General features: G+C 39.2%; 1 protein-coding gene across 5 annotated transcripts in view; it reads right to left on the reverse strand.

Moving 5' to 3' along the window:
* CSTPP1 (centriolar satellite-associated tubulin polyglutamylase complex regulator 1) overlaps nucleotides 1-25,782 on the reverse strand; it is a 159,134-nt gene that overhangs the window by 84,015 nt on the left and 49,337 nt on the right. For 4 of the 5 annotated variants that reach the window (XM_033119515.1, XM_033119514.1, XM_033119516.1 and 1 more), the window contains exon 3: nucleotides 9,993-10,123. In XM_033119515.1, the coding sequence (XP_032975406.1) occupies nucleotides 9,993-10,123 (131 nt within the window). Of the gene's footprint in view, nucleotides 1-9,992; nucleotides 10,124-16,970; nucleotides 17,128-25,782 lie in introns of those variants that run through there. The other variant, XM_033119517.1, reaches the window with a different exon arrangement.

Below are 25,782 nucleotides of genomic sequence, written 5' to 3' on the forward strand. Positions count from 1 at the left end.
CTTACCTTACACCTTATACAAAAATTAACTCAAAGTGGATCAAAAACCTAAACTTAGGACCTAAAACTATAAAACTCAGATGTAAATAATCCAATGTCTTCATGATACTGGATTTGGCAATGATAATATACATACGAATGACACCAAAAGCACAGAGAAGAAAAGAAAAAAAATAGATAAATTGGACTTCATCAAAATTAAGACCTTTTGTGCATCAAAGGATACTATCAAAAAAGCAAGAAGACAACCTACAGAATGAGAGAAAATATTTGCAAATCATATATCTAATAAGAGATGCATATCGAGAATATATAAAGAACTCCAACTCAAACAACAACAAAAAACAAACAATATAATTCAAAAATGGGCAAAGGACCTGAAAAGACATTTCTCCAAAGAAGACACACAAATGGCCAATAAGCACATGAAAAGATGTTCAACATCAGTAGTCACTAGGGAAATGCAAATCAAAACCACAATGACATACCACTTCACACCCATTTGGATGCCTATTAATTATCAAAACAGCAGGGAATAGCAAGTGTTGGTGAGGATCTGGAGAAATCGGAACCCTTGTGAATTGCTGGTGAAAATGTAAAATGGTGCAGCCACTGTGGAAAACACTGCGGAAAACAGTTTCTTGAAAAATTAAACAGAATTATATGATCCAGAAATTCCACTCCTTAAGCATATACACAAGAATCAAAGACAGGAACTTAAACAGATACTTGTACACCCATGTTCATAGCAGTGTTATTCACAATAGCTAAAAGGTAGAAACAACTAAAGTGTCTATTGACAGATGAATGGATAAACAAAACATGATAAATACACACAATGGAATATTATTCAGCCATAGAAAGGAATGAAATTCAACAACAAGGACAAACTGTGAAAACAGCCTGCTTAGTGAAGTAAGTCATACACAAAAGGATAAATACTGTACGATTCCAGTTATGAGGTACTTAAAATAGTCACATACATAGAGATGGAAAGTAAAACACTGGTTATCAGGGGATAGAGGAGGGAGAAATGGGGCGATATTTTTTAATGAGTAAAATGTTTAAGTTTGGGAAGAAAAAAGTTAGGGAGGTGGATGGTGGTGATGGTTGCACAACAATGTGAATGTAGTTAATGCCACTGAGTTGTACACTTAAAAATGGTTAAAATGGTAAATTTTAAGTTATTTACATTTTACCACCAAAAAAAGATTTCTCAATTTAAAAAGTGGTTAGGATGGTCAATTTTATGTTGTGCATATTGTACCACAATAAAGAGAAAAATATATATATTAAAAAATCCCTAGACCTAGTTTGAAGACACGATGACTTCTAAGGTCCCCTGTAATTCTAAAAATTTAATTAATTAATTAATTAATTAAAGTTTATTGGGGTGACAACAGTTAATAAAGTTACATAGGTTTCAAGTGTACAATTCTGTAATACATCATCTATATATCACATTGTATGTTCGTTCACCACGGAGAGTCAATTCTCCTTTCATCACCATATATTTCTAAAAATTTTTGAGACATCGTGATAACAAGGTGAAAAGAGAAAGAGAATCTAGTTGAGAAATAAGCTCCTGACTCCTCATTCTGAATCAAAAGGGTAACTCTACCTTTCAAGTGATTATAAATGGACCAAGAAGTTCTCGCCATGGTAGCAAACTCAGATGCCTCCAGAGGCCAGGCAGGAAACGTAAGCAGAGGAAGCAGAGCAGCTGGGGATGGTGGTAAATCTGAGGCCACATGCCCGGTCTGAAGGCAGCAGCTGCACCTCTGCCCTGGCAAACTGTCTCCCTGTTGGAATGTGGGCATGGTACTGGGAGGATTTTTCCATTCTTTAAGTGAAACTGAATTGAGATTTTTATGTTAAATGTTGGCACCTAATTGAAAAAAAAATATTTTTAATATTGCAAGCCAAAGAAAACATATCTGCGGGCCAAGGCACGTGTAGTCAGCTAACCACTAGCTTGTGATCTCTTTCATAGCACAAAGGCTAGATCCAGAATACAAAAGAAAGAAAGGAGTTACTACTAGTCAGATCCTCACCAATGTAAAGCTAGCATACAGATCACGATCTAAATCTTTCTAATCCTTGTTTGGAAGCACTAGTGGGTACTAACTATTTTACTTAGGTGTCATTTAATACAGTATAGTTTTGAACAGGCCAGTTTTTTGTGGGGCACTTTGAACATGAAGTTCAAACATGCAAGTGCCTTGCACATAGTAGGTGGTCAATAAGTTGTAGCTATTATTATTTTAAATCAAGGTTCCTATACAATTTGAAAAGTTAGTATAAAGCAGATTTTCAAAACCAACCCTACCTTCTAATAAAAGAGATGATAATACAATCCATTCAACAATTTATCATTTGTATAGTGATTGGGAAATGATGAGCCTTCATATTAAATGACAAAAGAAATCATTTATGTATGTTAGGTGCTAGGAGTATAGTTATTTGGCATAACAAACAAGGTTCTTGCCCTCATAAAGCTTACAATTTAATAAGGGAGATGGATATTAAGTAAAGAGTCATCCAAAACATATTTAGTCAGAAACTGTAATAAATTATATGACTAAAAATTACAGGACAATTTGAAAAAGAATAATGAAGGGATCTAATTCAGATAAGAAAGGGAGTCACAGAGAAGGCTTCTTTAAGGAGTTGACCTTTAAACTAAGACCTAAAAGGATAAAGAGAGGGTGGCAACCTAAGGGTGTTATGCATGGAGCATGAGGAGGGTTGGGTGGGGCAGGAGGTGGTGACTAAAGCATTCCACAAATGCTTGTGTGACATGTATGACAGCCCCAAATAACTGAAATAGAAAAAAGGGAAAATAAAATAGAGGGAAAGATTAAAGTTACTGAAGGCAGTGAGGTGAAAAATTTGAGGGGACATCAAATATCAATGCTTTCCCTGGATAAAAGATCCTGATGAAGGAAGTAAAAATGAAAAAAAAAAAGAAGAAGAAGAAGAGAAAATTAGAAACTGAGAATAAGTAAAATGGGAGCTAGGAAACAGGAATTTGAGGCTGAAGAAGTGTTTATGGGCCACAGAAGGTTTGTGGGGAAAACGAGGAGAGGTGAAGCCCTGGTGGGAGCAGGTGAAGACGACTGGCCAGAGGGAAGAAATTACATGAAAGGATTTTTGTTTGTTTAAAAAAGACAAAAGTAACAAATACTCTTTAATATTTTAAACAAGACAACCTTCCCACTCCTGAAGTAAGCACTGTTAATCCTCACACAATGGTTCTTACTGGTGAGGATCACGACCAGTGACAAGCAAAATCAAGTGGAAGTTTGAGGCAGTGACACAGAGAAATCAGACCAAAAGCTTGATTTCAGCCTACATTGTCTTCATTTTCCCTTGAGATCACTTCACCCACTATAACATTAGGTATTTTCAGAAAAAGTAAGTTTTTATCATATGATCATAGAGACCCACTGCCATACCCTGATTTCTACTATGTGAGCTCCTTTTATAAAAGCAGGGATTTTTTTCCCCCAATCTCAGATTACTAGACCATAACTCCATGAGAGCAGGAATTTCTGTCTCTTCCTCACTGCTTTATCACTAGCAACTGATACACACAAGTCTGTTAAATGAATGAATATACCTAGACTATGGAGACAAAACCACAGTGAATTCAGAGTAAAACATAAAAGGCGAAAGAGGGAGAGAAAAAAACGAAACGAAAAAAGAGAGGGAGGGATGAAACTGGCAATACTTGAGATTCTGGCTTCATTCTTGACTCATCTCCCACACCTCACACCCAATCAATGAGCAGGTCCTGTCAAACCAGCTCCTTAAATAGCTCTTCACTTCCATGCCGCTTCCTGTTCTACTGTAATGGGCTCCTAACTGGTCTTTGTCTTCAGTCTTACCACCTGCTTTCCATTCTGTTTTCCATACTTTTGTCAGTGTCACATGTAAAAATAACACACAAATTGGCATGTTTCTACTGACTGTGATGTTTCCGTCTTATATGCTAAGCAAGCACCAGCCACATGAACTTAGCGTTTCCCAAAGGAACCATGTTGTTTCATGTCATCATACTTTCAAGAATCTTGTTTTTCTTTTTAGAATGTACTCCTTCTTTGTTTAACAGCTTTGACTACTCCAAGATCCATCCCAACTGTCTTTGCAACTTTACAGCCTTCCCCAGCTTCTGCAGGAACTATTCCCTGCCTTGTACTAGTACCATTGAATCTCTTATGTATAAGAGCCGTCTTATACATGGCTCTGATAATCACTTATACTCTACAGAAACTATTTTTAGACTACTCTGTTCCTTCTCCTGGAACGTGAGCTCCCTAAAGACAAGGATTGCCATTTACTCATTTTATTTCAAGCATCTCATACACCATCTGATGGAGAACGCATTAAGAAAACAATACTCTCTCTAGTCAGCTTTCTGGTTTCACTGGCATTGACTTTTTCACTTATTAGAGGTGTGACCTAGAACAAGATATTTAACTTCTAAATCTCAGTTTCATTTTCTATATAAAGAAGATAATAAAAGTATCTACCTACCACACAGGATTGTTGTGAAGAAAAATGAGACAATCTACATAGGAAGCACTTAAATGTTAGTGCCTATTTTACCATGATTTTCATTCGATATTGTATTTTTTGTGTTTAGAAATTCCATTTGGATCTTTTTAATCTCTTCCATTTATCTCCTAATCAGATTCATATTTTCCTTCTCATATTTGATCACATTTATATGATTTAAATAACTGTTTAAAGGTCCTAATTCTATCATCTGTGTCATTTCTGGGTCTGTGTTTCTATTGATTGATTTTTCTCCTGAATATGGGTCATATCTTCCTGCTTCTTTTAATGTCTGGTAATTTTTAATTGGATGCCAGACTGTGAATTTGAGTTGTTGAGTGCTGGATTTTATTGAATTCCTTTAAGGAGTATTAATTTTGTTTGGGCATACAGTTACGTTACATGCAGATCGGTTTAATCCTTTTTGCTTTTAAGCTGCTGAGAACTCTATCCAATGCCAGTGCCCTGTGTATTTTGAGGTTTCGCCACTCTGGCTGTTGGAGGTGTGAACTACTCCTAGGCCCATGTATACTCCAGGAATTGCTGGCCTTCTGTTTCCTGGTGGTTCTTTTTCCAACCCACACATGTGCCGAGTTTGTAACCAAAGACTCAAATATCCACTTGGAACTCTCCAGAGCTCACCAAGCAACTCCCTCGTCCCTGATGTTCTGCCTTGCAAATTCTGGCCACCTTCGTCTCCCTAAGCCCCATTCTTTGCCTCCTCAACTCAACTCCTCAACAGTCAGACACTGCCGGGCTCTTCGACAATCTTTCTTGTACTGTCGCTTGGCAACTGGCTCTCAGGAACCACAGTCCTGCACTGACTGTTGTCCAATGTCTGAAGCAGTTATTTTCAGATACTTTGATTTTCTAGTTGCTTATGGAAGGACAATTCCCTTAGTAAGTACTTCTTCATAGGAAGATGAGGAAGTATTTTATCTATCTATCTATCTATCTATCTATCTATCTATCTATCTATCTATCTTCATTGGTAAAAGCACAAAGCTCAAAATTAAATTCTAATGAACTGTGCAAATAAACTGTAGAAAAAAGCTCTTTTGAGCCAATATCCCTAAACAGAAGTGAAGATTTACTTCAAGGGAATTTCCAAGTCTTTGCCAGACTTGGAAAATTCAGATTAATTTTCCTACATTCAAAGAAATACCAAAGTGAGAAGCTGAGTTCTAAAAGCTTACTGCATTTGAATAGATCTTTTTGCTTCCAGGTCTAAAGTTGCCTCAATAGCAAGAGGTTCACTATAGTCTTTGTGAGGTTATTTGAAATTCAGACATAGAAAAATTAGCACCATTCAACACTCAGATATGCAGAAATGACACTGCATCCTTGTACTTGCTAAAAACTTGGATAAACTGTTTCTTGCCAGAAGGGATCAGGTCCTTAAGTTTTCTACAGGTGGCTTCACGTTTAGATATGTTATGCTGGAACTCTGCTCTTCTATTGCTACCTCCCAAAAGAGTTAGTTTCCTCTTGATAATGCTAAAATATGTACGTGATGTCCTAAGGAAGTTATCTGCAGGAGGTTAACGGAGTAGCAGCTTCACTGAGTAGGAGTCTGGTACTTGGCATTATAAATGAAAAAACGGGGCTTAATAAATACTTTCTTTTGGAACCTTGCCTCTAAGTGTTTTTGCTCATTTTGGATTAAAATTGGGGACTGACACATTCTGGGACTGAAAGATATTCTCAAGTTTCCTGGAAGAAACTGAGAATGTATTAAAACTATTTAACCTAATATTTTAGGATTACCTAGACACAAATGTTACATTGGGTCTTTAGGAAATCAGAGGCTGTCTGATTAAGAAGCATCGCACTAAATATCCAGCATAAAATCTAGGTTGTGTTTATGGCACAGAAGAAACAGAGAGAACTTGGAGGTGCTCCCTTTCAGCAGCTGGATAAATCGCTGGCAGCTGCTTTAAGAAAGATAAAGAAACCCACATCTGCTTAGAGTCCAAATGCTATATGGATCCCTTGTGATAGTAAATAAATTCTTGAAGAGGCCCCACCTCTAAATCAGGAAAAGAATTAAGGATATTTAAAAACTGTTTTCCATAGTTACATCCATGTGCTATTTCACAGAAACCAGCTCTAGCTGAATGCACCATTCTTCAACATAGTATTGAGTATTCAACACATTTTTACTGACTAGGTTGGAAAGGACAGGTTCTGACGAAATGGTACAAACTTCACCATACATTCACAGCTCCCAGTTTTGTTTATGTAGAGACCAATGAGTTTTCTGAGGTAATTAGTTCACTTAAAATTGGGTTATGGGCTGGCCCATCAGGTGGTTGGAGCACCATGCTCCAAATGCCAAAGTCATCGGTTCGATTCCCACATAAGCCAGGGAGCTGCGCCTTCTACAGCTAAGATTGTGAACAACGGCTCTCCCTGGAGCTGGGCTGCTATGAGCAGCCGGAGGTTTGGCAGGAGCTGCCGTGTGCTGCCATGAGCGGCCAGTGGCCAGCGTCAGTGGCCGGCAGCCACCATCACAAGCAGCCAGTGAGAGATGCCGTGAGCGACCCACCAATGACTGGCGACCGACTGCCTCAGCCGGGGGGAGTGCAAGGCTCCTAATACCAGCATGGGCCAGGGAGCTGTGTCCAACAACTAGACTGAGAAACCACGGCTTGAAACGGGGCGGGGACGGGAGGGTGTAGGCGGAAGAAGGGGGGAAAAATTGGGTCACAATGATTTTTGCCCACTAGTATATATATTCTGTAAAGGAGATGATGCTATTCTCAGTACACTTGCACAATAGTGTAATTGAGATGGATGACCTCTAGAGTTCACGTCACAGAAGCTGTATCTGATTGGAGCAATAGAAATAGTAGAAAGAGTACATAAGCAAGTTAGCAAATCTCACTTCTATTCCCAACTTTGTTACTCATCCACTGTGCAATTGTACAAGTTGTACAATTTCATTATTTAAAAAATGGGCACAGTAAGACCTACTTTACCTATTTCTTAGGATAGTGGAAATGATCTAATAAGATACTAGGTAGAAAGAGTTTTAGGAAAAAAAGTTTCAGAAGCTATATATACAGTAGCAGTAGCACCCCTTAGAGCAGGATCAGGAAATCTTATAAATTCAACAAAAACAGGGAGTATACCTGTTCACATACTCTATCCCCAGTACCAGGCACATGGTAAGTCTACCAGAAATACCTGTTGAATGAATGAGGAAATAGTTTAGGCTTTCCTCTACTTTAAGTTAGGATCACCAAAGAAACTGTCTCAAAGGTATTCAATACGAATTTGGAATAACACACAATGTGAAGATGGGACTACGAACAGATATGAACAAAGGTTTTGATGTAGAGATCCTAAATCTGAACATTTTGGAGCAATTTAATCTATTTTAATATTCTGAAGGTAAGAATCTAATACCATTTTGAAAAAGAAGCTCTCAGTGGGTATCTTTTGCCCTTCATCTCATCACGATAAAGTCTCAATAAAGACATTTTCAATCAGTGTTTTTCTTAATATTGTCTGTAGAATATAATCAGAATATGCCAAACCAAAAGTGTGCAAATATAAAGACTTGCATTTTCCAGTGCACGTAGCTCTTTTCCCAAGGATTTTTAAGGTAAAATGAAAAACTTACTCTAATAAACTTTACTCTACTTCCCAAAATCTGTATTTCTAGAACCTGACCTATATTTCCTTCTGCTTACTGAAGCTTTTTAACTGTGTCCCAAAGAAATACCAATTTTTCAAAAACTTAACATATCGTATTACTCACATTAGCCAAAAGGTGGAAGCAACCCAAGTGTCCATCAACGGATGAATAAATAAAAAATGTATACATATACAATGGATCATCACTTAGCCTTAAAATGGAGGAAAATTCTGACACTTGCCACCATATGCATGAACTTTGAGGACATTATGTTAAGTGAAATAAGTCATTCACAAAAGGATAAATATTATGTGATTCCACCAATATGAGATACCTACAGTATAGTCCAATTCATACAGACAGAAAGTGGAATAGTGGTTGTCAGGGGCTGGGGGAAGGAGAGAATGGAGAGTTCGTGTTTGATGGGTACGGAGTTTCAGTTTGGGAAGATGAAAAAGTTCTGGAGATGGATGGTAGGGATGGTTTCAGAACAATGTGCATATATATAATGCTCCACAACTGTACACTTACCTCGAAATTCATCAGTGGTCTTCTCACTCACCTTACATGACAAACCAAATCACCAAATCCTGTGGATTCTATTTCTGAAAGTACTCCTTCCATCCCCAAAGCACGTTGCCTTAGTTTTGGCTCTTGTTACCTCTCACTTTAAATAATACAAGTCTCCCAACTGTGCTCCCTGCCTCCAGCCTCACCCTCTAAGCCAGGGGTGTCCAAACTTTTTTCAACATTTTTCACCAAGGGCCATATGCGGTAAAATACACACACAGCCGGGCCACTCACTCGAGGTTTTGCCTCACCTGGTTTATTTAAGTAAACTAAATATATTTTTGGAATTTGCTGCGGGCCAATAAAAAATGGATCGCGGGCCGCAGTTGGCCCGCGGGCCGCAGTTTGGACACCCGGGCTCTAAGCCATTTCCATACTGCCTTTTGAATGTTCTTACTAGATCTCAGATATCATCACACCACTCTTTCTTCCGTCTAAAATCCAACTTCTTTTTTGTGGAGAAAACGATCTTTCAGGACCTGACTTTTTTATTTCATTACAGGCCCATCTCCCCTCTCCTTCACACTCTAGCCATTCTGATCTTCTGAATTTCTTAAATATTCCAGGTTCTTTTATGCTTCTATACCACAACACGTGCTCTACCTAGAATGCCCTTCTCCCCTTTATCCATGAGGATAACTCCTACTCTTTCTTCCCAACTTAGATCAAACAGCCAGTTCTCAGGAGAACCTTCTGACCCATTCTCTCCCCCTTCTCTAACAATAGTATCCCCCATGTCATCCCCCCCCCCCAACTCAGAGGTTTCCTTCTTTGCATTCTCATCATTTCTTGAATTTACTGCATGGTATTTTAATATTTGCCAAGAGCGAAGGCTCTGGAGCCAGATTGCCTGGGTATGAATCCGGTCCCAGCATTTACTGTTTAACCTTGCCAAGTTACTTAACCCCTCAGATCCTCAGTTTCATTAGTTTCAAAATGAGGGTTACAGTGTCTGCCACAGAGAGGTGCTGTGAAGAGGGAATGAATTACTACATGGAAAGTGCTCAGAGCTACGCTTGGCTCTTCCTACGTTCATTAGTGATGGGGATGGTGGTAGTAATAGAGGCAGTATCCCTGACACAAGACAAATGGCTCCTCAAAAGTAAGGTGTGCCTAGAGCCTTGATTAGCATGCACTCAAACAGTATTTATAAGAACAAAAGAAAAATAGGAATTTGAAAGGAAGAAAAGAAGGCAAGAAAAGAATTTGGGAAGACTTACCGCCATTTTTGCCCACTGTTCGGAAGCACCTCCAGAAGGCCCGTAAGAACGAGGCTCTGTTGTGAGGGGTGGCTTGGATGAAGCTGAATTCCCGAAAGAGAATGTGGGTGCCCTGACATACGCTGTTAAAACTGCAAAGAGAAAAAAATCAAGAAACCATCATTAGATGGATAGTTATGGAAGGCTGAAATCAGAATGAAAAATCAAGACCAGATAGAACCACTACCAGAAAGGGGGAAACATTTTTTCTCCAACGAAACTCTGATTAGACCAAGTCTTTCTGTAAGGAAGTCTCTTCACAGAACCATATCCCTCTGAAAACTGTCGGAGTCCAATTCCTCTGAGTGTTCCCCACCCACACTGAGGAAATTTTAATCAGTCACTAGAGCACCTCAGATAGAGGGAAATCTTTCAGTCTTCAATTGAATGACATCGGCATTCCTATCTTTTTGGAGAATACTTCGCTCTCTACCATATTTGGAATTATGTTTCCTTAAAGATATTCTCTCTGTACTCTCTCTAACTTATGTCAGCTGCTATAAGAACATGGCTTATGGGACGTAACTAGATTGTCCATTCTAGGTTGGCGGCGGTGTTGCATATGTCTCTGACAATAACCTCAGAGGAAAAGCCAAGTGCCAGAGGACATAAAGGGTTCCAAACAGAACACTAAGGACAAATAAGACTACCAAAGGTAGAAAGTGGCCCCTGACTGAAAGTAGGAAGCAAAGCCCCGGGGCCCAAGTGAGTCACTGTTTAAGCTGGGTTGGGGAAGGGGAAAAAAATATTCTCCATTGCCTTTGGGTTTTTCTGCCAAAGAAATAAAGGTTGGAGAGCCTGGCTAACCTAACAATGGAAATTCCACCAAAGAATAGGCAATTATCCAGTAATCAACACTACCAAAGGCAGACTTCAGGTTCCAGAAAAATCCTAAATTCCCTGACAAATCATGAGTGGAAAATGTGTTAATCTTTACAGAGAAGCAGACATTCAACTGAAGATGGCAAGCAACAGAGGGACAGTGGTAATTCCAAATGTCACTTTTCATTTGTTGACCATTTAAGGGGTCAACCTCACCCCTTAAAAACCTCACCATTTAAGGGGTCAACCTCACCCCTTGAAAAAGCAGCCTCACCTAATTAAGGGGGGTGGGGGAGGAGGAATCTGAATCTCTGAAGAGGAAAATGTCAGGAGCTATGTATTCCGTTTTTCTTTTCCCTGACCAAGTTCAGAGGGAAGTGTGAAATCTGTCTTTAACATAGAGTGTTACCACTTAGAATAAAATTAACCTCTTCCTGTTACCATTACCGATGTACACACTCTTCTTCCCTCATGGAAAAGTAGCGTAGAAATCTACTTCTAAGCCGCTATGAGAAAGTCTGAGGACAGTACCTGGCAAAGCATTAGGTTAGAAGAGAGATATTTTTTAAAGCAATGAAAGTGTTAACCTAACCATGTAGTCTGTGGCAGTACTCTTGTCTTGAGCAAAAGAAAATGAAAAAAAGAAGAAAGCAAATGAGCTGTTATAGGTAAATGGAGTAGGCCACATTTCTAGCAAACGGAGTCTCAAATGATAACATTCTAGTCTCAATTTATGAAGCTATCCAGCAAAGAATTAGTCCCAACGTGTACTTCATAACCCACAAGGGAGAAAAGCTGGTGTCTGGGTCACGGTCTAGGCTGCAAAGGAACTAACACTAGAGAAAGTATATCCTTAGTGTAGTTTTTTAAAAATATCTTTTTTAAAAGCCAGGGAAGAGTTTATACATTAAAGAATCTGGCTGAGTCTCATTGTACAGATGGATAAAAATTTACACAAGAATTTATAAAAGAGGAATTTTATAAAACAAATTGATAGGACAAGAGCATATAATATTGAATACAAAAAGATTTATAATTGTATTTACAGTACTGCCTTTAGATAACTCATACCAATAAAATTCACATTTAATTAAAAATAATTAGGACTGTTTGATTAGGGTGGCAGCTGGTCAGTATAGAGGTCATAATCCCTTTACCGAAAGAGTTAATAGAGGATCTTAATACAATCAGTGATAATTCTTTTAGATAAGATGGCTGTAAGGAAAAAACAGAAAATGCAATATTGCTCAAAACTTGACTGTTTCTCTTCAACCTGAAGTATCTTTTCCTTCCTCCATCTGTTAAAGTTCTATCTAATCTTTCAGGACCATCTCAAATGCCATGTTTTTCACATGAAATCTTTTCCTGATTCCACTTTCCAGGCCCAATTCCCATCACCTCCCTACTCACAAATTTTTTTTTTACTATTTTTTTTAAGGAGGGCGCAGATCACAGTGGCCCATGCGGGGATTGAACCGGCAAACTTGGAGCTACCAGCACCACGCTCTAACCAACTGAGCTAACTGGCCACCCCAATATTCACAATTTGCTGCCTTATTTTAAAGTTACTGAACTTATTTTCCATACTAGACTGTAAGTTCCATGGAGTAAGCAGTTAGGTCATACTTAATAAGTATCTTGTGGGGAGATATCTGGAGGTGGTGGAAACACACTGCTAGTCTTCAAATTTTCATTTACTAGTTTCGGCATCTATTGATAATTCTTACCAGAAGCATTAACAATTATGACAGATTTGCCAAATGGCTTTTTCTGCCTAGTTACATCATTTCATCTACATTTATAAGTTGACTTTCTACAGTAAAGAGCTTACCCTTCTCATTCATTCATTCATTATTTATTTATATCATTCTGGACTCATGGATTCTTACTTTATTCAATAGGTTATAATCCTTTATTATCATTATTTATTTTGACGTTCAAATTATCCCAGATTGGGCTATGGAAGCCCCTTTAAGCTGACTACGTCCTTTTGACATGCCCACACAATTTTGATCGCTTCCTTACTTTTTGATAGAATAAGATGTGCCAGGCTCAGTTTGTTCTTTCCCTATTTCATTCTGAAACCAGCCATTTCTCCAAGAAGCCCAAGTTGCTTTTAGTAGAAAACAGTGTTTAGAAACCAAGATCTAGGTAGGTAGATGCTGGATGTCCTTTTTTCTCCAAATGTGTCATTACTTCTAGACTCTCAGAAAACAGAGTAAAGAAACAGATGAAGTTCTGCATACACACACTCTATACGTACACACATTCTACACGTACACACACACACACACACCTATATTCACTTTCTATATATCTCACTATCTACATATATTAAAACCCATGAGTTACACTGATTCAAATCCAATTCATTGTTATAGGGTACATTCTATTCTTCCCATTTTTATATCTGAAATTTCCTCTTCTCACTGTGAGAAATCTGGCTCTCATTCTCCATAATATACTTTTACTTATTCGTTCATTTCTAAAATGTACAGCAATTGCTCACCCATGCCTCTGTGAAAAAGCAGCCTCAGCTAATTACAGTTCAATACTTTAGAGTTTTGTTTTCAGCCTGAGGAGGGTATACAGTCCAAATACTGTGTTCAGAAGTTACTTAGTCTCCCCAGTTCCCTTCAGTACAGAAGTGAAGATGTCTGCTTCACTTATTTCTGTATGTATTCAATTTTAGGGCCCCTCATTTTCGCTGATTACATATATACATATATAGATATAGATATAGATATATAGATATCTTGCCTATGTGAAATATTAACATAGTTCCAAAAGTAAGTGTCACCTTCCCCTGCCCCCCCCTTTTTATCTTTTCATTCGATTTCCAACAATGCCCTGTAGCTAATGAAATTCATTGGTCTCTGGTTTATTCTTCACGTTTGCATTTTTTTCTCACGTGAATAGATACTTGCACATATTTTTATTTCCCCATCATTCTTATACAAAAGGTAGCATAACGAAGATATTATTTTTTCCAATTCATAGGGATTTGATGATTTTTTTTTAAGCTGTCATGAATAAGAAGTTCAGGAAATCTCTTTGGATCCTCTGGCCACAAGAGAACCAGAGACATCAAAATGAAAATTTCTTTGTGAATGATATGTATCTTAAAAAGGAATAATTTATTAAAATGAAATGGCCTGAGTACAAGTATCTCCTAAATTGATTTTAACAAGAAAAAAATTAATTAAATTCCATATTATTCTCATTTTTAGCTTAATATTTAACTACCGCTGCAGTAACATATCAAGAAAATGCAGCAGGATCTGTGTTAAATCATTAAAAATTAATGATTTAATAATCAGACATTTGTAAACATGTTGAGCTAGTGTGCGTTCTTTATACAATTTCATTTTCTCATTTAACAGCTAATGCTGTTTATTCAGAAAAAGTCATACAGAATTCTATTTAAGCAGTATTTGTTTTCTCCTGAAAACTAAAGATATAAGTTTTAAGAATTCATTTATGGTGTCAATTCCACATAAACATCTTAGTTTTGGATATCAAATCGGAAAAAGCCAGAATTTATTTAAATTACTTTGGTGAAGTGGCCAGTAACTCAAGGACTACCAAGGATAGAATATAAATGTAATAATAATAGATCTATAACATAGTCACTCGCATTCCACATGTAAAATAAAGAGCAAAAGGACCAATTAAAATATTCCAGCTCGTTCTCAATGTGCCAAGAGGCAAACGTTCAAAGCTCCTACAATACTCCATATCTTCCCAGGTACTCCTTGCTCTTACTCAAACTGGAAATGGCCTGTGAGCCTTGACCCACACGATTAAATTTGACTCTCACAGTTTAGAGTCTTCTTAGGCCATTCTCTTATCTCCTTTTTTTCTTTCTAAAAACCAGAACAGCTCATTAGAGCCAATTTCTTCTATTAGGATTGGGGATTTCTTCTGCTATTTTGAGATGAGCTTTATTTGCAAGGAATCCTAAACAGATCTACCGGAGAAAAATATGAGAACACATCACATCCAATTATGTAGTACAAACTGGCCATCCCAAGGTGATACGAACACAGAATATGGACTAGCTTCTGAAAAATAAATAAGATCAAAGATCCAAAACACCTTAGAAAGAATCATGTTTTAAAGTAACGTTTTGTTGCTTCTATAAGCAGAAGGAAAAGAGTATTTTGTGTAGGAGGGCAAAGAAAAGAAAAACTTTTGTGGCATATTTCCCACTAAGGAATTGGCAAAATTGGCAGACTGGAGTTTTGTTTTGTAAAATGTCACCAAACTCTAAAGATATGTTCCTGTGGCATGATTTGGTCCCCTGAACTAATGATCCCAGGATTTGTTCTCTCTGTCCTTGTGAAATTCAGACGAAGCCTAAAGCCCGTAAATGTTTTCTTTCCATTGCCTATCTGCAATAGAATGTGGCAATGCTAACTTGATGAGAGAAATCAGCAGAGTATGTCAGCTCGGTCTCCGTTGCAGAACTCCGAAGCACTTTAGACAGCATACTTTAATAGAAGTCGCCTCACACCGATCTCTTGCTTATAGTGCCACAAAGAAGCTTCTGCACAAAAGTTTAATGCTGAATTTCTAAGAACTTCTAACTCTCTACTGGGCTGTTATATATTGTTCAAACATACAACACACCTAACACAGTTAAAAGCCAGTGAACAATATGATCCTGTATCCAAGGAGAAATGTGACAGTGTGGCTTTAACAGACGGTACATTTCAAATAAAGTTCTGTCCATAGATATGCATCAGGTGAATGGATTGTAGCTTCTCTGTTGGCCAGGAAGAAGTAAGTGAAAGCAGTACAGAAAACAGAAATCTGCCACCCTGCAGGGGGGTGTTCAAATCCTCTTCATCTTCTCATTCCCAGTACTGGCTAAATTAGAAGTTGAATATCCAAGATCTTTGGCTTCTAAAAAAAATTTTTTTTAAAAAATCCCAAATTTAGGAAGAAATCCAACAAGGACTTATCTACCTTCAGTCACTCTCTAGGGATAGGTGGACCAATTTGTGAAAACTGAGTTGCCACTGTGGTGAAGAACGAGGTTCATAATTTCTGCAACAGCAAAACAACTCCGTCAGAAGCTTATCGGTTCACTCTAATGCCGTAAGCACTGACATTTCATACCAAGACTTTCTTCTGCCTGACTGAGTAATCCTCAGTAGCAGAACTAGTTTTCAGACCATGACATCAGTGAGATCCTATTTTGCTGCATTTTGAAGAGAAAACTCATGAGACAGTCTTATGGGCCTGAGAGCTGTGCAAAGCTTCTGCAGTGATAAGTATAAGCAATGCTGAATTTTCCTTCCTTGGTTACTTCACCAAGTGCTCTTCTGTCATCAAACACCAGCAAGAATCTTCTTAAAGCACTTGTCCCACCCTGGGCCAATGCTAAGGGGATAGGAGAGTGTTTCCAGAAAGGATGATCTCCAAGCAAATTCTCCCCAAAAAAGGCTAAGTAGAGGACTTAGTTCTTTCACGCTGCTTCCTGAAAGTAAACTGCTTTCCATTGGATCTCTGTTTATAATTCAGTTAGGCCCCCTGCCAGAGTTAAAAATGTTTCAAACTCCTTTTTCAAGACTTCGAACTTCAAAACGTATTGCTCAAAGCTTGGCATGCTATGGTAAACTCCCAATTGCATATCAGCTCCTTCTTCACTGAGTATCAGTGGAGATGCAAGATGATTCATTCACATCTGCTTACCTCTTGCAATTTTAAGTGTAAAGAAACATCTCTCCTATAAGGTTGTTTACTCCATACCAATAGAAAAAAGCACGGGAAAATCAATGTGCAGAGCACTAGGAGAAGATTATTACATACATACCTTTTATAGCATGGTAGAAATTTAAATTATAAAAAGACAGTGTAGCAATTTAGAAAATGTTTTTCACACGCTATACAAAAGCAGGAAACAAAATAGCTCGTACATTATAATTTTAACTGCATCAAAGTAGGTTTGCATAAGGAAAATGATTAACAAGTTAAGATAATTATATTTACTAATTGTATTAGGGCTGTCGGCTTATAATTGATTTCTTTCTCTGCCTTCCAAATAGTCTGCAATGTTATTACTGTATGCTAAGTTTTTGTAATAAAGTTTCTTTTTAAAACAGCACTTACCATAAATCTCTCATTTGTCTCATTCCTACAAAGCCTCTAAACAGCGCTCTCTCGATAACAGAACTTCCAGGAGCTTGCCTAATTTCACTTGAAATCCAGAGTAATCGTGTTTTCACGGTTTCTCTGGGGAAACATCACTAGCCTTCCAGAGAATAATTTCTAGACAAAGAATGTTCCTCTTTCGAATGTTGCAATATTTCTATTATATCTCATCGCCTGCTACATGTTACATACATCTCACATTCTTTCTTCGTGGTCTCTAACCCTGTCATCTGTTGTTTCTTTCTCTTCAGCTCTTATCTTTCCACCTCCACGTCTGTTTTGTTAACGGGCTCACCCCGTCTGTACTATTTTCTTCTACCGAAGCTGAGTTGAGTGTTGCAGGTGAGGTTCCCTTTGCCATCTGCAGACAGAACCTGCCATTCCTTCCCTGCAATGTGACTCTCTACCTTCAGACTTCAGAAACTTTGTTTTACTGCCAGATCCCGTATCATATTCTCATCTGCTTTCTTGTCAGCTTTCTTCAGTAGCTTTTTCAACTCAATACTAATTTCCTTCCAGGTTTTTCCCACCCGTTGCATATCTGTGCTTTGTACAGCACCAGACAACATTTTCAGGTAAATTCTATTCTATTTCCTACCTACAGCTATAGCTTTTAGGTCCTTTTACGTCATCCTTTATTCTCACTAGAATCCCCAAAATGTTCCCTTTAGTATCACCTGCAGATTTCACTGAAAACACGACACTATTTTTACGGATCCCTTAAATGTTACAAATCCCTTCTTCCGTACCACCCCACTCAAGAACTGGAGGTATTACATTTATCAACTCTCGCGTTTCAAAGTCCAGCGAGTAATTCTCAAACCACCATCCTTTGTTCTTGTTCAAGATGTTATGAATTAGGTTGGAAAAAAAAAAAGCTTTATATAAATGCTTTAGTCGTAGGCCAAGTCTTCTTGGATTTGATCTTAATTCAAAATGATGATAAAATTGAAGGGTGGATGCAGGATTTGGTCTCTTAGAGCCACACGCATCACACTTGTGGCTGCTGATTTCATGCTCTTCTTCGTGGCTATCATCGTATCATGTCTTGTGTTACACCACCACCATCGTTTCCAAAGTCACCTTTTTTTTTTTTTTTTTTTTTTTTTGCTATTTTTTGTTTTATCTCCAAGCTGGTCTCATTTTTTAGAAAATAAACACAGTTTCTTTCAGTTGCCAAGTATACCTACCTTTGAAAGCTACGGGTAAATTATGTATATTTTTAAAATACTCATTCTCCTCACTTTAGTTGAAAGCTATTTTATGTTGTTTTACCTTTCTAAGTTTAAGTACATTAGTTAGAACTCCTAAAATAAAAGAGCTCAGGCATATATGATTAAAGTAGTCTAACGTTTCAGTAGTCTATGATGGAAAAAAAGTCTTGATACCTTAAAAAAATCCCTTTTAGTTTTATTAACTCATCAGATTTCAAAGTCACTTCAATCTATTTTATTTCCACCAAAAATTTTTATTTCTAAAGATATAAGAGGATTGGGTGATCACTTTGTAAATTATATAAATGTCTAACCACTAAAACTAATACCGAATGTCAACTGTAATTGAAAACTAAAATTTTAAAAAGATAGAAGAGGAAAGAACTCTAGATAGTAGGCAGAATCTTGCATCAAACTTTTGTGAACATATGAGACTCTAACGTGTTATTTGGTTACAGATCTCAGAGAAAGAGATGCCATGCCATGAAGTTTCTGAAGATCCTCGTTTAGTTGCTCCAGGAAGTCTTAAAGGAAGAACATAAAACTTTAACAAGGAACTTCCCTATTCTCTGAACACCTGGTTGTCAGGTGAAGTCTTGAATTCATTCACACAAAACATTCTCTGTGACATAAACTCTTTTAATGTTGATTTATTTTAGAATACGAGCACTCATTAATTCTCTCCTGGGTGTCATTTCACCAACTACCAATCTCCTAAGGACCAGAGGACATGTCTCAGTATTCTTTTGTGATTGACTGAAAATCATAAACCAGCTAAAGATGACAGAACTTAAATGAAGATCTGTACTGAAAACTCACGTTTCCTACCAAACCTTTAAAATTTTACTTTAAAAAATATTTAAAAAAAAGTAACATAAACAATCATTTGAACACAAACTTGTATCTTAGAAAGTAAGATATTGGTAGAATTACCATATGATGTAGCAATTCCATTTCTGAGTATACAGTCAAAACAAATGATAGTAGGGATGTAGATAGTATTTGTGTACTTGTGGTCATGGCAGCATTATTCACCATAGCTGAAAGGTAGAAACAATCGCAGCGGCATCGACAGAAGAATGGGTAAATGAAATGTGATATATGCTGTCGTGCAGGACACCCTGCTCGCTGCACCATTTGTCATGTGGGGTGGCCGGCGGGGTCTCAGCTCCCGCTCCCCACATAAGAACGCAGGACATGGTGAGGCCAAAGAGGAACACCCACGGAGCCATAGGTAGGGGAGTCATATCTCTATACTCTCGCTGGCGGCTGGGTTGGAGAAACAGGAAACAGGAGCCACACAAGTCTCAACCCTCACTGCGCAGCTTGCAGGCTCAGCCACCATCTTCTTGCTAGCCCCCATTTTCTGCTAGCCTAGCCACGGCAGTTATATTAGTGGCCAATGGCTCACTGGTTACAGCTGACGGCCAACTAGCCACAGCTGATGGCCATTTGATCACAGTCGACGGCCATTTACTACCTGAGCCAGCACCTTTCTATGTGAGGCCGAGAGCCTGGAAACTGCTTTCTGGGGCTCTGTCCCCACATATGCATACAACGAAATATTATCCAGCCTCAAAAAAGAAGGCAATTCTGATATATGCTACACCAGGGATGAACCTTGAAGAAATTATGCTCAGTAAAATAAGCCTGTCACAAAAAAGACAAATATTATATGATTCCACTTATCTGAGGTAGCAGTCAGAGTCAGAGAGAGAAAGTAGAATGGTGGTTATTAGGGGCTGGGATGGAGAGGGAATGGGGAGTTAGTGTTTAATGGGAACAGAGTTTCAGTTGGGGAAGATGAAAAGGTTCTAGAGATGAATGGTGGTGATGGCTGCAGAACAAGATGAATGAACTTAATGCCATAGAACTGTACACTTAAAAATGGTTAGAATGGCCCATTTTATGTTAGGTATATTTTACCACAATAAAAATTAAAGCAAGTAAGATATTGGTGTCAAATGCCCAGTATGTGCATTTATAGAATTGCCTGATGGAATGAGAGATTGGAGGTTATAATGAAACATTTTTTAAAGTGGTTCATAAGGAAGAATGACTACAGCCTTGCTACTACACGTATGGGCCAAGGAGAGCAGCATTGGGGTCACTTAGAAACCTGTTAGAAAGCAGAATGTCAGGCCCCGTCCCTGCCCTGAATCTGATCCTGCATTTTAACGAGATGCCCAGGTGGTTCACATGCACATTAAAGAGTGAGAAGCACGAGTCTGGAGCACACCTGCCCACCTCCCCACTTTGGGCTAGAACCGAACCACTTGGCGCCTCAATTATTTCTTTTATTTCTGTAAAACGGTAGTAATAGGAATGCTTACTACCTAAGGCTGCCAAAGAGTGAGTGTGACGATGACGCGGGCAGTGTAATGCCTGCACACTCAGCAATGGTTGGCTACTATTATTACTTTGCTGTGCAGAAAATCTGTGAAAGTTGATTTCCGGGACTTTCCTAAAAATAGTAGACTTTGGAAGTCTATATTTTCCAGAGGATAAGAACACTGCCTGGCTTTAAGAGATAATCATTTTAAAAAGGATACATGGGAGATAATAGTTTTGGCAAAGTATGAAGAAATGGAAATACTTTCTTCAGAAGACCCAAAGGCGGTAGAGTAGAGGTGTCAAATTCACTCACAATGGGGCAATTTTTCTCTTGTTAGAGGAGGACCAGACTAATATTATTTACAAAGTATAAATGGAATGGAAGCAGCTTCTCATGAGACAATGTCATATTTTTAAGACAGTAGGGAGAGGGGGGCAAGTGGTATGTTTTTCATGCGTCTGAAATCCCCATATGGGATATAACCTTTCAGCTGAACTACCACAAGGATATTTGACTTCTGTGATAAAGGACCAAATATTTGTCTGAGGGAGCAAGATGGAAGGGACCGAAATACTGACAAGCGGAGAGACAAAAAGGACAGACAGCTACACAGGCGCCCGTGAACTGCTAGCACCTGGGCCACGGCTCTCAGAAGATGTTGAGTTCCTAACCTAATTTCTCTGGCAGGAGAGCTTTCCTTGCCCCAGAAAAAACTTTTGGAGACAGAGAGGATTAAAAAAAAAAATAATATTGTTAAGAAGAGAGGTTGCTGGGCTTGTACTTTACTCTCTGGAATCCCTTTATCTTTCTTGAGAGCCCCCCAGATCTCTTTTATTCTAGGTCAGTAATTTAACACTCTCAGCTCTCAATTCAAAGCCTGTAATGACCTTGCTGTGCTGAATTATTAGCCCAGGATATAGAAAGAGAGAGAGAGGGAGGGAAAAAAACACTAAAAACAACAGAGGCCTTTTGATCAGTGCACCAAACTGCTGTTCGCTGTAACTCAAGCTGCCCATTCTTATATGGCAGGAATTAAGGACTCCCCCTGCCAGGCAGGACCCTATTAAAAGACAATAGCTGTTTGAAAAGGGTAAGCAAGTTGATATGGATATAATAGGCCACATATGGGGGCCCCTTTCTACTCTGAAATAAAGCTCCTTCTTACGGGTTGTGAGCTGAGAAATCCAGTATTCAGTAAGGCAGGAGGAGGAGATATAATAGAAGAGAGTGGGTAGCCATGCAGAAATGCTTGAAGGTGCTTCAGGAGAAAAGGAGGAGGGCTTTGGGGAGCCTGCAGAGATGAGCATCAAGCACTGAGCCCAGAGGCTCTCAGAATGGCCAGGTGCGAGGTTTTTAGGGCCAACGATGACAAAGATTTGGCTGGAACCAATACAGGCGTTAGTTTCTCTAATGGGTTAAAAACAACAACAACAACAAAACAAGCAGCAAAGTAGCAAGCTCTTGCCAGGAATGACGCAGCTGGCAAAAGGTAATCCCTTCTGCCTTGTTTTAAAAAACATCCTAAACTCCAGATGAATGCCATCCAGTGCCACTAAATATTGCTCTCTCTAGGATGAGACAAAAATAAACAAAACAAAAAGCCCTGCAAAACAGACAGTGGACCCCAAACTATTGCCTCTTGCCTACACCCAGATACAGAGAGGCAGCCATAGGACACAGGACTTTTCACTCTATGGCTAAGCCATTGTTTACTAGTTAACCCATGTTTGCTTATTTATCACCAATCATTCTGCCCATCAGAGCTTTTGGAGGATCTTAAATCCACAACAGAATTTCCCAACCACTGTTTTAGCTACTTAGTATGTTATAAAACAAGGAACGATTTAAAAGTGATTCAAGGTATTTAGATTAATCTAGTTGTTTATGACTAAATTCTGAATTCCCAGATTCCTAAGCAAAAATATAAGAAAGATATTTTTCTTTCCTCCACCGTCCTTTGCAAATTGCCAGATGAGCAGCTCTCCAATTCCCATCCACTGGGGTTAATGGGCTAGTGTGGGGACAGAGCCAGGAGTGCAGTTTCCAGGCTCTCAGCCTCACATGGAAAGGTGCTCACTCGGGTAGTAAATGGCCATCAACTGTGATTGGATGGCCATCAGCTGTAAACAGTGAGCCATTGGCCACTAATATAACTGCTGTGGCTACGCTAGCAGAAAATGGGGGCTAGCAAGAAGATGGTGGCTGGCTGGCAAGCGCGGATTGCAGTTAGCACAGCGGATTGCAGCTAGCGAGGGGAGTCGGTCAGTTGGCAGAAAAGCGGAGAGCAGGTCGTACGTCGTGTGAATCCAGCCTCCAGTGAGACTATAGTGGTGTGACTCCCTACCTATGGCTCCGTGGGTGTTCCTTTTTGGCCTCACCATATCCTGTGTTCTTGTGTGGGGAGCGGGACCAGAGACCCCGCGTGACAGCTAGCATGATGGAATTCACAACTAAAGAAAAACAACAACGGATCTTTAACACTTGCCTGTTCTGCTGAGTGGTCAACAGGACACAAAACTGATCGTTAGCAAATTAAAGGGTTTTGCAGATTAAAGAGAAGATCTGGATTCCCAAGAAAAATAATTTTCATCACCACTAGGCCTAAGATTCCAAGATAAACATTATTTCTACAGAAAGTTATTAGAGATAATTGTTTCCATAAAATATTGCAATTCTAGACTCCTCTCCAGTATGCAGGCTCTGTTTCATTTCAGTTGGTGTCATCATGCAGGAAGGGAGGGATGAGAAATGAAGAGCAATGGCGAGAGCACCAAACACCACGCTTATTCCCCATTGTGCCTTAGCGTATGGTGACCATATTTTCAGAAGTTCAAATCAGGGCTTATAGTCTAAAAAGGTTTTATTTGGTGTGTAGATATGATGAATGGCATAAAGATTTTATATATGTAGATGATTGGGTATGTTTAAAGGCCATATTAATGATTAATATAAAATGTCATGTTATTTGATAAATCTGAAAAGATATACAGCCTATGTAATCTGAAAAATAAAATTCATTAAACAGAACAGCATGTGTGGTATGATACCATTTAAATAAAACTACATATCCATGGGTGTGTATGTAAGTAGGCAAGATGTTTGAAAGAACTGGAAGGAAGAAAAATATTGAAGAAAATTCCTCAGAACGGAAAGACGTCGCTTCCCAGATTGAAAGGATCCTTAAAAGCCTAGCATAATGAATGAATACAGATGTACACCAAGGCACATCACTGTAAAACAATTAGGCTCTAACTTGTACAGGGGGCATGGCAAGATCACTTTGTAGAAGAGCACGTAGGACAGGAGATATTGGTGCAGCTATCTCTGGAAAATATAATCTGTCCCAGTTGCCCTCTGGCCACAACAATTTACATTCCTCCCAAATGCAAAACACACCCTGCTCCCTAGAGTCTCAAAGTCGAATTCCATTTCAGCATCAACCCAAACTCCAGGATCTTCTCGTATAAATCAAGTCCAGGTACAGATGAAGTTCCTCAAGTGCAATTTCTTGGGTACAGCTCCTCAAGTATGGTTCCTCTGTCTGACCACCTGTCAACTAAAGAGACAAGTTACATGCTCCCACATACCCAGCATGTACAACAGTGATACAGGGATAGAATAACCACAATAGATTTCTGTTCAAAAGAGGGAGAATAGGCAGCAATATCGTAATCATGGGTCCACTGCAATTCTGAAGTCCACCCAGGCCCGTGACTTATTTCCTTGATTTGGGCCCAGTACCTCTCCCTGCTTATGATTTTCCGTGGCTTTTGCCAGTGTACTCTGCGCTTTGGGTTCCATCTTCTGAACCACCCTTTCAATTCAATAAAACACAGCCTCAGTCTGTGGCTGAGTAGCTTTCTCAGCTTGCTTCCTGCCCATAGAAGAAGTCTGGGGGTCCAAAGGCCACATTTTATTTTGTATTATCTCTGTCCTCTTTGGTCCAAGCTGGTGGTGTTTCCACCCATACAATTCTCTTTAAAAAGCTATACACACACATCTCTTTGAGAGAGGCCCTTTCCTATTTGAGCTCCCTCTGTGGCTGCTGTGGGGTAACACCCTTAAGATCCTTAAGCCACCTTGAAATCTTTCTGAGGTCTTAACAAAGGGTTCATCTTTCCCCTAAGACCACATTTCCCTGATAGCACCCTGGATTTGATCTTTGTCCTCAGAAACTTTCTTACTTCGAGTACTTTTGGCTAGTTGGAAAAATTGTCCTGAGCTATCTACATTTCCCCTAAATTCTACGAGAAAACAAAACAGTTCATCTCTCTCGCATTTCACTGTAGGCAGCTAAAAAAGAGACGCAGCAGCTAGATCATCACGTTCACTAGGTACATTCCCTATTTTTCACATTACTAACGGTGACAGTATTGCCAAACTTGGTCATTACCTACCAAGGGTCCTCTTACCTCCAGTTTCCAATAACATTTTCCTCACTCACTCTTTTTTTTTTTTTTTAAGATTTTATTGGGGAAGGGGAACAGGACTTTATTGGGGAACAGTGTGTACTTCCGGGACTTTTTTCCAAGTCAAGTTGTTGTCCTTTCAATCTTAGTTGTGGAGGGTGCCGTTCACCTTCAAGCTGTTGTCCTTTCAATCTTAGTTGTGGAGGGTGCTGTTCAGCTTCAAATTGTTGTCCTTTCAGTCTTAGTTGTGGAGGGCGCAGCTCAGCTCCAGGTCCAGTTGCCATTGTTAATTGCAGGGGGTACAGCCCAACATCCCTTGTGGGAGTCGAACTGGCAACCTTGTGGTTGAGAGGACGCACTCCAACCAACTGAACCATCCAGGAGTTCAGCAGCAGCTCAGCTCAAGGTGCCGTGTTCAATCTTAGTTACAGGGGGCGCTGCCCACCATCCCTTGTGGGACTCGAGGAATCGAACTGACAACCTTGTGGTTGAGAGCCCACTGGCCTATGTGGGAATCGAACCAGTAGCCTTCGGAGTTAGGAGCATGGAGCTCTAACCGCCTGAGCCACTGGGCCAGGCCCTCACTCTCTTTTAAGCCTTCATTGATGGGCTTCCTTGAGGCCCATCAGACTTCCGCTAATAGTCTCTTCAAGGTCCTTCCGGTTTCTGCCTGCTGCCTTGTCTTAAACCAATGACATTGCAGCAACTATTCCCAGTAACACATTTTGTGCCAGTCATCTATTGATGCATAACAAACCACACCAAACTTAGTGGCATTAAAAAAAAAAACACAACAATTTTATTATGCTCCT

This window comes from Rhinolophus ferrumequinum, chromosome 11, assembly GCF_004115265.2.
Source record: "Rhinolophus ferrumequinum isolate MPI-CBG mRhiFer1 chromosome 11, mRhiFer1_v1.p, whole genome shotgun sequence".
Taxonomy (NCBI): domain Eukaryota; kingdom Metazoa; phylum Chordata; class Mammalia; order Chiroptera; family Rhinolophidae; genus Rhinolophus; species Rhinolophus ferrumequinum.